Source organism: Meriones unguiculatus, chromosome X, assembly GCF_030254825.1.
Source record: "Meriones unguiculatus strain TT.TT164.6M chromosome X, Bangor_MerUng_6.1, whole genome shotgun sequence".
Classification (NCBI taxonomy): domain Eukaryota; kingdom Metazoa; phylum Chordata; class Mammalia; order Rodentia; family Muridae; genus Meriones; species Meriones unguiculatus.
Window position 1 is genome coordinate 136,111,415 of NC_083369.1, and position 12,251 is coordinate 136,123,665.

The 12,251-nt window shown below is 39.0% G+C and overlaps 1 protein-coding gene across 1 annotated transcript in view; it reads right to left on the reverse strand.

Annotated features, from left to right (window-relative positions):
• Positions 1 to 12,251, reverse strand: part of Pir (pirin) — a 98,670-nt gene that overhangs the window by 45,707 nt on the left and 40,712 nt on the right. The window contains 1 exon segment of the mRNA XM_060374784.1: positions 10,345 to 10,541. Within this exon segment, the coding sequence (XP_060230767.1) occupies positions 10,345 to 10,541 (197 nt within the window).

Here is a 12,251-nt window from a genome sequence, read left to right on the forward strand (position 1 = left end):
CAAGTGCATTCTTTTTCCTTATTCCAATTTTCTAAGCTAAAGAGAATGACCCTGGATTTGCAGTAGATGCTGAAAAGGATTCCCTGTGGTTTTATGACCACAGCATGCTTTTAAAAATACAGTAACAACTTAAGTGATTTTATGGGACATTTGAGTTCAAATTTTAAAATATTTGAATTACTTATTTCCTATTCATATTAGTAAATTATTTTTAAGATTAATTGAGGTATAAACAACATATCAGTAAAGTCTATTGCTTTGCTAAATTTGACTCATCGCTTTTAGTATAAGTTTATCAAACAATTAAGAATGCATGCCTGTCAAAATGAAGTGTATTTATAGCTATTCACTTTGCTTTATATAGTGTCATGCACCTCAGCTTTTAATTCATCATGCACGAACCTAAAGAAAACTTTTTGAAGCTGTTACTGAGAAATATTTAATATGTTCCTGAGGAAAACCTCATCACATTTAAAAAAATACAAGCCTTGACAGCCATAGGAGTGAGTACAATGATATGATAACATGTCCACTCACCTTTATGAAAGGTAATCTCTTGGTTCGTTATAACTTTCATTAAGCTTTTAGCCCAAATTTATTTCCCTGCAAATTTATAATCCTCACCGGCGAAGCCAGGGATATATAAATGGTGCAGAATGTACCTTCTGGCTTAAAATGGACTTATCTATTCTTCTGTTGCTGGCAGAACAGGGCTTGTCAACAACGATGGAATGTACTTCCTAGGTGGTTTTGTCAACAGGGACATCTTGAAGAAATAAGAACACCTGGCACCCTTAGTGTACACCAACAATGGTATTTCTGGGGTGAGTGGGCTGCCCTGGGCAAGAGTAATCTTTTGTACAGCTGATTTAAACAGATCTTGAAAATTGTTTATTTGAACATTCCTAACTCCAAATTAAGTGCCAACTATGGCTGCCTACCATAGGTCAAGTTCTTTGAAGTTGTTGGGTTCATTTCTTTCGTGTCCTCTTATTTGCTAAAAATGTTAGTGGCCTAATTTTGCCTATTCTCAGCAACAAATCAAAGCCAAGTGTTCTGTGGAATGAGGTTGAGAGTCAGTTAGGACCACCTGGACTTTTGGGGGCAGCTTTAGAGAATGAATAGCTTCATGGTATCAGAAATGAGATAGGATTATGCAGAGCATGCTGAGGACCACACCCACCTGAACTTCAAGGCCAACTATTCAAATAAACTCTGAGTGTTATGTATATTGTATTGGTAAATTGTTTGAGGTCACTGAGAAATTGGCTCTGGAAGTGGCTTTTACCCCCAACTACAGATCTAAGCATGTTATGTCAAGTGTCCTCCAAACCTATCCACTTTTGAGTCAGGCCTGGCCTACTGGCTCTGTCTGTGACAGGGAGACAGAAAAACATTGAGCAGCTAAGGGTATTAAAATAACCGTGTCCTTAAGAAGAACTAGGAGTTAAATGATATCTAACAGAGTTTACAATTGTTTTTTTTTTTATGATATAAAAGTCTCTACAGTGGAGAAATGAAGCTAAAATTCAATCATGGGAGCTTCATCCATGGAAAGAAAATTCAATCTGGAATTCAGTCAGGTTCTAGTGGATTTAGAGAGCACCCAATGGGAAGACATTAGCTCTGTTGTAATTTGTTCTTTTACTCAGAAGTTTCTCCAGGGCAGACAACTGTGCTGCCTGACACTCTATGGAGAACACCAGCTGGCTGACTAAATGGAGCTTTTCACAGTCAATTTCTGCTGGATGTTTTGACTGCCCAATCAATCAAATTGAGGTTTTGCTATCTATCTATCTATCTATCTATCTATCTATCTATCTATCTATCTATCTATCTATCTTTCAATTAATCAATTAATCAATCTATAATCTGTCTCTTGTTATTTGTTATTTTTCTTTAGCTTGCAATATACTTAATATATTCTCTCATTTAAAACCAAATGTATGGCCACAATAGATCATTCTTCCAACCATATAGAAAGAACACTGGGAGATCAGGACACAGAACCATATATACAATTAATGTCAGCCTTAAGACATAGTCATAGTCAAATTTACTTTTGATTTCTCTCCATTGCAATATTTCAAATCATCTCCTTTCTTTCTTTTTCACAACTCCACCAATACCTGGTTGCCTATGAAGCCCCTACTACCTTTGCAAGCAGTTTTCCATTTTACTCTCTTAGTCCTACGTGTGTGTGTGTGTGTGTGTGTGTGTGTTTGTGTGTGTGTGTGTGTTTGCACACATGTGGTAGATGCACGAGCAAATGTGTGCTTCTGGAGACCAGAGATCAATCTCAGGTGTTGCACCTCCTCAGATATAATCTACCTTATTTCTTGAGACAAAAATCTCACACTGAGACTCAAGGTTTCCCAAACAGACTAGGCTGGCTGGCCAGTGGGAACTGGGAATCAGCTTGTTTCCACCCCCTCAGTTCTAGGATTACCGGAATGTAGCATTATCTCCAGCATTTTTAATGTGGGTTTGGGGGATTTAATTTAGGTCCTCATGCTTACATTGCAAGTACTTTCCCTACTGCATTATCTCCCAGCCCATGTCTAAGCCTTTTATGTAGACCACTGTAAGACACAATCTTTATCCTTTCTGTTTTCTTTGCTCTACTTCTATATCCACATAAGCAAAATTAATCCTCTTTCCTCTGGCTAATCACAGAACATTTATATATGGCTTTAAAAAATATTTGCCCATCTTATATTATACTTCTAATGTGGCTGGCTTCTTTCTGCACCCAAGACTGTGAGCTTTTTTGAGGGTAGTGGTTGTATCTCATTCCCATCATATCTCTAATGCATGCAAACCATGTATAGGAGGCAGCTCCCTAATGACTGAATGAAGAGAGATCCTAGAGAAATGGGGGATGTAAATCCAAAACTTTCCATCTGGACAGAAGTCAAGATGCTTCTAGTCTGTGGTAGCTGAGAAGACTGTACCAAAGGGTTTTGATGAGCAGTAGCAAGCAGAAGAAAATATTGAGCTTCTAAACTCCATTTTCTTTAGCACATTTCAAAACTTTTCTCCCTGGTAACATGTTTCCTCACTTCCTCTGTGTCAACAGCATACCAGGAAGCTCTCTCCCCCTCTATGATAATTATTTTCACCTCTTGCCCCACCTGCCCATGACAATGCACATATTTATTGTTTACAGAAGAGAAATTTAGCCAGAATTCAATAAATGGATTGTGATATTTTAAAAGATAACATTTTAAAGTAATGATCATACCATCTAATTATGTTAAACCTGAGAAAAAAATCATCGTAAATAAAAGTTAATAAAAAATGGAATTAGCAAAAAGAGACAAAATTTGCATCACTAAAAGTCATGGGGAGCTAGTGCTATTGTGTAGTGCTCTAGAATAAGGCCCTGGGTTCAAGTCAAGTGCAGTGGGGAGGAGTTTGAGTGATTGATTGATTGATAGGCCAGGTGAGATCACTCATGATCATTGAGGTAGAAGAAAAGTTCAAGCTTGAACTATATAATGGGACAAAAAACAGAACAGAACAAAACAAAAGAAAACAAAACAAGAAACCAGAAAATACCAGGGGTGGAAAGATGGCTCAGCAGTTAAGAAAGAGTGCTGCTCTTATTGAGAACCCAACTGTAGTTCCCAGCACCCATGTTAGGCAGTTCATAACTTCCTATAATTCTGGCTCCAGAAGATCCTGTACCTTTTTCTGTCCTCCATGGGCCCTGGCACTCACATGCACACACAGACACACATGCATGCATATAATTAAAAATAAATAAATCTTTAAGATAGCAAGTGTATTACTAAAATGATCAAATCATATTATGTTTCTGGAAACTCCTCAAAGGTGGACATTTACTTTTTAAATGTCTATTTGATGCTTAATTTGACATTGAAGAGTATACTATTTTCTTAGCTTGTTTCAATTTTTCTTATACTGAAAATCTTCACTCCTAAGAAATTAACAATTGGATTCATGTGTATAATACATATATACACAATTTTATTGAAGTATAATATGAACACGAACAATAAAAGGACACAATGAAATTTCAAATTTTGACATTTAAAATCTGTTTTGTCGGGGTTGGGGATTTAGCTCAGTGGTAGAGCGCTTGCCTAGCAAGTGCAAGGCCCTGGGTTCAGTCCTCAGCTCTGGAAAAAAAAAAGATAAAATCTGTTTTGTCTTCAAACTATAAGTTCATTAAAAATCTACAGCCAGGGAAATTATCTTTAAAGGCCCTTATAAAGTCAATGTTCTTCTGTTTTGTTATATTGCTCACATCTTCATGTGAATTTTAGGTCCTTCATTTGTTTCTATTCATCCTCCTCTCCACCACACCCTTTTCCAGTTTAACTTGGCATTCTAAATAAGTAAACATTTCCATCTTTTAAAACAAAAGAAAAACAGAGAACAGTCTAAAATTTATCTACTCACTTGCATCCCAAAGGAAATATTTGTTAAATACCTACAGATCTATAGTCATAGGTTTCCTACACTGTAACAGGGCTCTGGTTTATAAAACAGAGTGGCCTCTGGAAGGGAGGTTTCCTTCCTGAGCAACCCTTCTTTTGCTTGCTCTTTAGGCCAGTTAGAGCTTGTTCTCTCAGGCTCCCTTTGTCAGAAACCCATTGTCCCACATAATTCCTGCCATGAAGGGAACGTTTGTCAGGTTTGCTACATGAACTTGCTAGAATAACTGAAAGGCAACACACACACACACACACACACACACACACACACACACACACACAGAAAAACCCAATAGGAAATCATGTATATGCTACCAATCTTCAACGTGTAAGAATTTTTAAGATGCTATTTGGTAAACTCATTCTTTTGAGTTTGGGAAGGAAAGAACAGTGCCCATGGAGGAACGACACTGTCCACATCACTAAGGGGTCAGAGGGAAAGCTCAGGTAGGCAAAGCAAACAGCTTCATGGCAAAGTCACAGAATAGCATCCAAGAGGTCAAATTTCCTCTAAAATGAGAACACAGGTAGAATACAAAATGGTTGGAGTAAATTATATTAGATATATAGCAAATTCCTTTGGTAACTATAGATTTTAATAGAGTCATCCAGCCCATGATTACTTAAGTTTTCCCATTCAAATGAAGACTCTTTATGTTGTATCTGTTGGCCATAAGATCTATAGGTTTTGAAAGGGAATGAAAATAGCATACACAGAACTATATAGGACTTAATCTTTGCCAACATAGACGGGAGGGATATAGAATTAATTTATTCCTCATATTGATGCTCTAAGATAGTTGCCATGGCCATCTCCATTTTACAGATTATAAAATTGAGATTCTGCCAGCTTAAGTAAGTTCTCCAACATGCTTCAGTAGTGCAGCTAGCCTTGAACCTTGGCCATCTGGCTCCAGATTGTGTTTCTCTGACCTCTTCAAGATTTGTTTTTGACATAACGGAATGTAGAGCAGCAGGAGTCAAATAGAGGCATTGAAGGGGAGCTACATTGTGTTCCAAAAAGAGCTGGCAATAAATATAGCAGATTGGCTGACTGATAAGAATGTAATGGGGTTTGGAAAATTGCGTACTCTCATGAAGCAAACATGCAATTGTGTCCTTTCAAAAGTGACAGAAACTATTCGAACTCTCCCATTTTTTTTCTTTTCCCATTTCAACATTCACTTCAGACTAGGTTGTCCTGGCAGAATCTTGCTCAGAATTGGATGTGGCATTTCAAGCACTGAAAAAATGCTTAGACTCATATGACCTGAGAAAAAAAGACACAGTTATCTTTGGGCATATTAAAAAGATGGTTTTGCTAATTATAAAGCTTATAGCATTTTACATAGGCACTCTTCACATTTTTTTTTGTAGAGCTAAGTATTCAAGTCTAGAATGACTAAATAGGATTTGCTAGAAGTCCTTGGATTGAACCATTTAACATTATCTGCATGAGCCGAAACAGACTTCCTAAGGATAACCATATCCCCAAGCCTGGATGGCATGTCCTTTATACAAACTATGGAGTAGTTCCAGGCCTGCAGCATAGAACCATCCAGAAGCATGTTAGAAAATTGCAATCTCAGACCTCCCTGCAGACCTGCTATACCAGACTCTCCACTTTGTCCAGATCTTCCAGGCAGTCCATATGAATATTAAAGCCAAGTGTACTGCAGTGGTCACCAAATTTTCCAGAAAGTTTGGCTGTAGAAAGGGAAGTTGTTGATGAGCCTATGCTGGTTATAAGTAGATCAATCTCTTGAAAAGTGTATTCTTACTACCATTTTGTAATATAACTTAAAATTATCTTCTTTAATTTTTATTTTTATATATGTGTGTGGATATGTGCATGTGAGTGTACATTCTCTCAGAGACTAGAAGAAGGCATCAGATTCCTTGGAGCTAGAGTTGCAGGCAGTTGTGAACCACCTTATCTGGGTACCGGGAAATAAAACACAGGTCTTCTGTAAGGAGCAGTTCATGTTCTTAAACACTGAGCCATCTCTCCTGCCCCCAAATAATCTTCTTGATACTAAACTCTCTTTGGTATGTCTTTATGGTATCTCTAGACTATTTAAGACTGAATGATTCTTTGGTGAGAGGATATAAAGTGTTGTGATGTGCAAAACTGTGTCCCTTAGAAACAGCCAATAGCTCTCATTTCTGCAAGGACTCTCACTGGTGTCCTTATTTTAAAACGGATTAATTACCTTTTTCAAACTGAAAAACAAAACAAAACAACAACAACAACAAAAACATCTTTAGCATTGGTAACATACAAATCTTCACCCACCTAATTTCTACCCAAGTAGATATAAATTAACCAAAATAATTAGATCAACAGCTACCATTTATTCAGTGTTTACAAAACGGAGTCTAGAAGAAATCAACTCATATCCTTAAAACCACACAGCCCATACATCTAGTGTATGGTGAGGTTTCTCACCTAGTCTGTGTGTCTCCAGAGTCTATACAGGTAACCATGGACCAGCAGTGCTTCTAGAAAATCAGTGCTGCCAAAGGTCTTTCCTGAGACTCATACTCCGACCAAGTACCATGCATGGAGTTAAGCTAGAACCCCTGCACAGATGTTTCCCATGGCAGTTCAGTGTCCAATTGGGTATCCTAGTAAGGGGAACAGAGACTGTCCCTGACATAAACTCAGTGGCTGGCTCTTTGATCACCTCCCCCTGAGGGGGGAGCAGCCTTAGCAGTCCACAGAGGAGGACAATGCAGCCACTCCTGATGAGACCTGATAGACTAGGATAGGAAGGAAGGAAAGGAAGACCTCCCTTATCAGTGGACTTGGGGAGGGGCATGTTGGAAAAGGGGGAAGGAAGGTGGGACTGGGAGGGGAGGAGGGAGGAGTTTATAGGGGGATACAAAGTGAATAAAATGTAATTAATAAAAATTAAAAAAATAAATATCACCTAAAAAAAAAAAAAGAAAATCAGTGCTGCTCAAGATTCCAAATGGAACTTATTAAAATGCTCTCAAAGTAATGACTGATTATGACTGATTATTTACTTTGGAGAATATAATTTACTTCAGAAATTTTATTCAAAAAAATGAACTAAGTGAGGCCAGCAACTACCAAGACATCATTGCATAAAGTGAAAGCATTATTTCTGGTCTCTAAGCACTGGTTGCATCTGCAACATTACAGTCTACATTTGAATGTGCTTTAAAATGCACTTCTGTCTATAAGTAGAACTGACTTCAACCTCAAAACCTCCTTGAGTTTTCTATAAATAAACCACCATTGCAAACTATGAGAATTAATGATATTGCTGGCTTTGCTTATTTATTAACTCACTCCTCTCTCTCTCCCTCTCTCTCTCTCTCTCTCTCTCTCTCTCTCTCTCTCTCTCTCCCTTCCTCCCTCCCCCGCTCTGTTGTTGTTGTAGACAGACAAACTTTTTTTCGGATAGAGGGTTAGCTTGGGTCCCGCTATATATCTCAGCCTGATGTCAAACTCATGATCTTCGTGCTTCAACCTACCCAATGCTGGGATTACAGTTGTGTCATCACACCTGATTCTAAATGGAATCTCCCAGACAATGCTAAAAGGCTCAACCAGACAAAGTCTTGTTTTGGGTTGAAGTGGAGAGAGAGCCTCCTACTCTTGAACATCCATCCCAGTGTTCCTTGTATGCATGTCCCTAGAACTTTAGAATCCTGGAAACAGGTAATAGAAAAAAGTACATAGTGAACAAGGTCAACAGTTTCACTTGTGTATGTGAATTGGACACATTAGGATATTCTCTGACCTTTTCTCAGAAGAGCCCACAAGGTCTTAACTCTCCTCTTCAGAACAAAGGGGAGGAAAATTCACAAAAGCTGTAAAAGGAAGGCCTCCATGCTTGATGAACAGAAACAAATCAGTCACAGTAACTGAAAGAAAAGCTATTTCAACCATGCTACAGGGTGGTGAACAACAGTCATATATGCTTAACTGTGAGCAAACATTAGTTTGTTTGTTTTTGTTTTTTTTTTCCTCCAATTATTTCTGTGTGCACTAGAAACACAAATTTGGGTGTTGCAAATCCAGAACTGTGGTTACAATGCAGGATAAATGAACAAAAACAGTGGGACCCAAGCAACAATCTAAGCCTGTAATTATGCAATGTGTCACTGAGTAATTATTTAGAAGCCACTGACAAGCTATAATTCTCACACGCACATAAAATAATCAAATTTTACCAAATGTCACAGTTATCTGTAACTATCAACTCAATTGACACAGCCTAAAGTCATCCAAGAATGGAAACTCAACTGAGAAATTGTCCAGATCACATTGGTCTGGTAGGCATGTCTACAGGAGATTGTCTTGATTGTTAATTGATGAAGGAGGGCCTAGCCCACTGTAGGCAGCACCATTCCCTGGAAAGGTGATCCTGGGATGTGTAAATGAGCTACTTAAGCATGACCCTGAGGAAGCCAGCAAACAATGTTCCTCCACAGTTTTTGCATTAAGTTCCTGCTTGATATTCTTCCCTGATTTCCCTCACTGATGAACTGTGACCTGAAATAAACTGAAATAAATACTTTCTTTCTCTTAAGTTGCTTTTGGTCCTTGTATTGCTATCACAGCAACAGAAAGGAAAGTGGAACACTTAAGTTAAAAATAGTCTTAAGCTAGTTGATCACTGGGACAATAGCAAAGTGCTTTGCAATCTTCTGATGCTCTCATTGCCAGATGCCACATCTCCAGCCCCTTAACAGATTCTCTTGACTACTTTTACCCTACACTACAGAATCAAGGCCCAAACGAATAACTATTAGGCACGGAAGCATGAAAACCCTGCTCTCTTGTCTGGTGGTTCGGAACAACATTGAAACATGCTGATCCTGAAGGGTCCCGTGGGGTCTGGTTAAAGCCACTCTCTTTCAGCTTTAACCTGAGACAATGATCTTGCTTAGTGCTCCTTTGTGCAACTTTGTCCAGGTTCCCTTTACTGTTTCCCTAGGAGCACTTCCTTTAAAATCATGAGCACAGGAATATACATCTCAGGGTCAACCTCTAGGCACAACCACCTACTAGGTGGGCAATTACTACAATACTTGTCATACCCCCTTCTTAAATTGATGTTATTTCATTAAAAAGTGAGACCCTAACCCAAATACTATCAAGTCCCAATAACAAAATATACAAAGCATGTCCCATGTAAGTTGAGTGAAGAGGTAATGTTGAATTATTCTTTAAGATTTTATTTTTTATTTATGTGTGTGTCTACATGTGTATGAGTACCCATGGAGGTCAGAAAAGGGGAGTCAGAACCTCTGGGGCTAGAGTTATATGTGGTTGTGCCTCAATGTGGGTGCTGGGGATCAAACCCAGGTCTTCTGCAAGAGCTGTTGGTGATCTTAACTGCAGAGCACTTCTCAAGCCTCGATAGTTAATTTTATCTTAAAACACTGTAATCTTGTCATGTGCTTTCCTTGTTCACTAAGCGGGGCATAAATTATTTGCATGAATCTTTAAGTGGTGAAATTGGTCCTATCTTGTTGTTTGTCACTCAAAAGCAGTAACTTTGCAGTGGCAAGGAGTCAAGATTTAAAGCATTAAATCTGATGAAAAATGTTAAGAATTAGGGTAAATCTGTACATATATTAAGACATACCTATAGAAAACTTCTTTTTAATCAAACTTCATATGAGCATAATTTCTTATAAATATTCCAACTCTATGAGTTTGCACATAGCAGAAAAAAAATTCTGGGTTCCCTCAAGTCATGCTTATCCTGATATCTGTGAAGCAAGTCCCTCTACTGGGACACATCAAAATCAACTCAGTGAGAGATGACAATGAAGACAGATCCACTCTGATGTCATCATATACTTCATGTTTCAGAGACATACAACAGGCATGACTTACTTTTATTTCCAAGGCTTCTCCTGAAATGACAGTGACTGTCACTGTCATCCTTTGGGTGGGATTTGGAATCTCTTCACTTTTCATTTCCTGGTACTGAGGTTCCACAATCTTTTCTGAACAGCTCAAATTCACTCACAGCTGTAAGCCACAGGCTGGCTCCTCTAAGCAGGGCATCTCAGCATACAGAATGTCCCAAACTCCCATCATCCGTTGAAAACACCAAACCAACAAGACACCAAATATAACACAGCCCCAAAACAAGTCTGCACATGCAACACCACAGCAAAGTGACACACCCCACAAGTGCTGTGGTCAGAGTGCTTGAGCAGCCCAAAATATTAAAAAAAAAAAAGTATGTCTAGGACAGTTCCGGGTGGGTGGGGGAGGTTCTTTCAAGTTTCCAAAGCCTCCCTCAGATAGTACTGTGCGTGTTGACTTAAGAAGGGTAAAAAGCAATACTTAGAGAGAGAGACAGATGGAAGTCAAAAATTCAATTAGCCAACCCAACGGGGAGATGTGGAGTTAGGATAAATCTTCAGGATTGTCTTGAAATCAGCCAACAGTTATCAGGATTGTTCCTGAGTAGGAAGTAGAACCTTGGGTCATTCAACTCCCTGCCACAGCACACAATTTCCAGGGAGGAAGGCAGCAATGAACCATCAGCAGCTAGCATGAACATCAGCTGAGGACTGTGTATGTGAGACTAAATAGAGATGGGCAAGCCCTCAGCATCCACTACCCTGGAAATGTTAACCGTGTCCAATTACAGTAATAGAGCCCTTACTGCTGAGAGGACTAGTTGTTGCTTCTGGCTGTTGGGCAGGGTTTTTCTTGTGTTTGTTTACATGTTTGAGAGCATGCTGGGGGCCTGTTCCATTTTCTAGCCTCAGACTCTGAGGATGCAGGGTTAGAACATAATACTTACATGTCCTGCTTGTTTTATCTTGGATTCACCCATAAAAGACCCTGAAACAAGGACCTATGGGCAGGTTGCTTATTTGAGAACTGATACAGAAAGCAAAATGGAGGAATTAAAGAAAGGGTGAGATGGGCAAAGGAGAAAGCCAAAGAGGAGTGTTCATAAGCAAGTCCCAGCTGTGGAAGCCTGGGGCTTAGACCCACTGGGAACCCTGTAGATAAACTTCAGAGTTAAATTCCATTTGGCATCCTTCAGTGATCAAGAACCTCTGAGAGAGACTCAACATGCACTTCAGATGGGTGCTATGTGTGGGTACATAGGAACCCTAACCACCTGAGCTCAGAAGCAGGCTAACAGCATCATCTTCCACTAAGCCCTTGAAAAGGAAAAAAAAAAAAAAAAAAAAAAAAAAAAAAAACTTAAACACAACTGTTCAAAAGAATTATGGTCATTATTCTGTGCTTGGCTGATAATGTACAGAATGACAAGAGTTCTACCAACATATATTAAGCGGCTCAAGTTGCCTTACCGGAGGGTTAGACCATCAGGCTGAAATCCAGAAGCACACACTAAGGAAAAGAAACAGAAGTTCAGCTTTTTTACAAATTAAGTAGCAAGACAGAAGGAGCATTAAGTACTGGGATTTGGGAATGTAAAACACCTCCTGCCCATCAGTATTTTTATTGATATTTTCAGACTTAATTTTTGGAAATCTGTAATTAAAAAAAAAAACACAAAAGATATTTATCTCAGGTATGCTGTCACAGCTGTCGGAAGCTGACTAACTGTGGGTTTGGATGAAGCAAACGTTTGAATCTCAACCCCAGGAAAGCAGATAATGCAGCTGGACCTTACCCACCCGTCAAGGGGCTGAATGGAACAAAAAGGCTTTAGTAAGGAAGGTGTGTTTCTGCATGCTGAGCTGAGAAAGACAGCGGTGTTTCTCTGGCTCTGCCCCTTAAATGCAAACGTCAGCTTTGCTTGCATT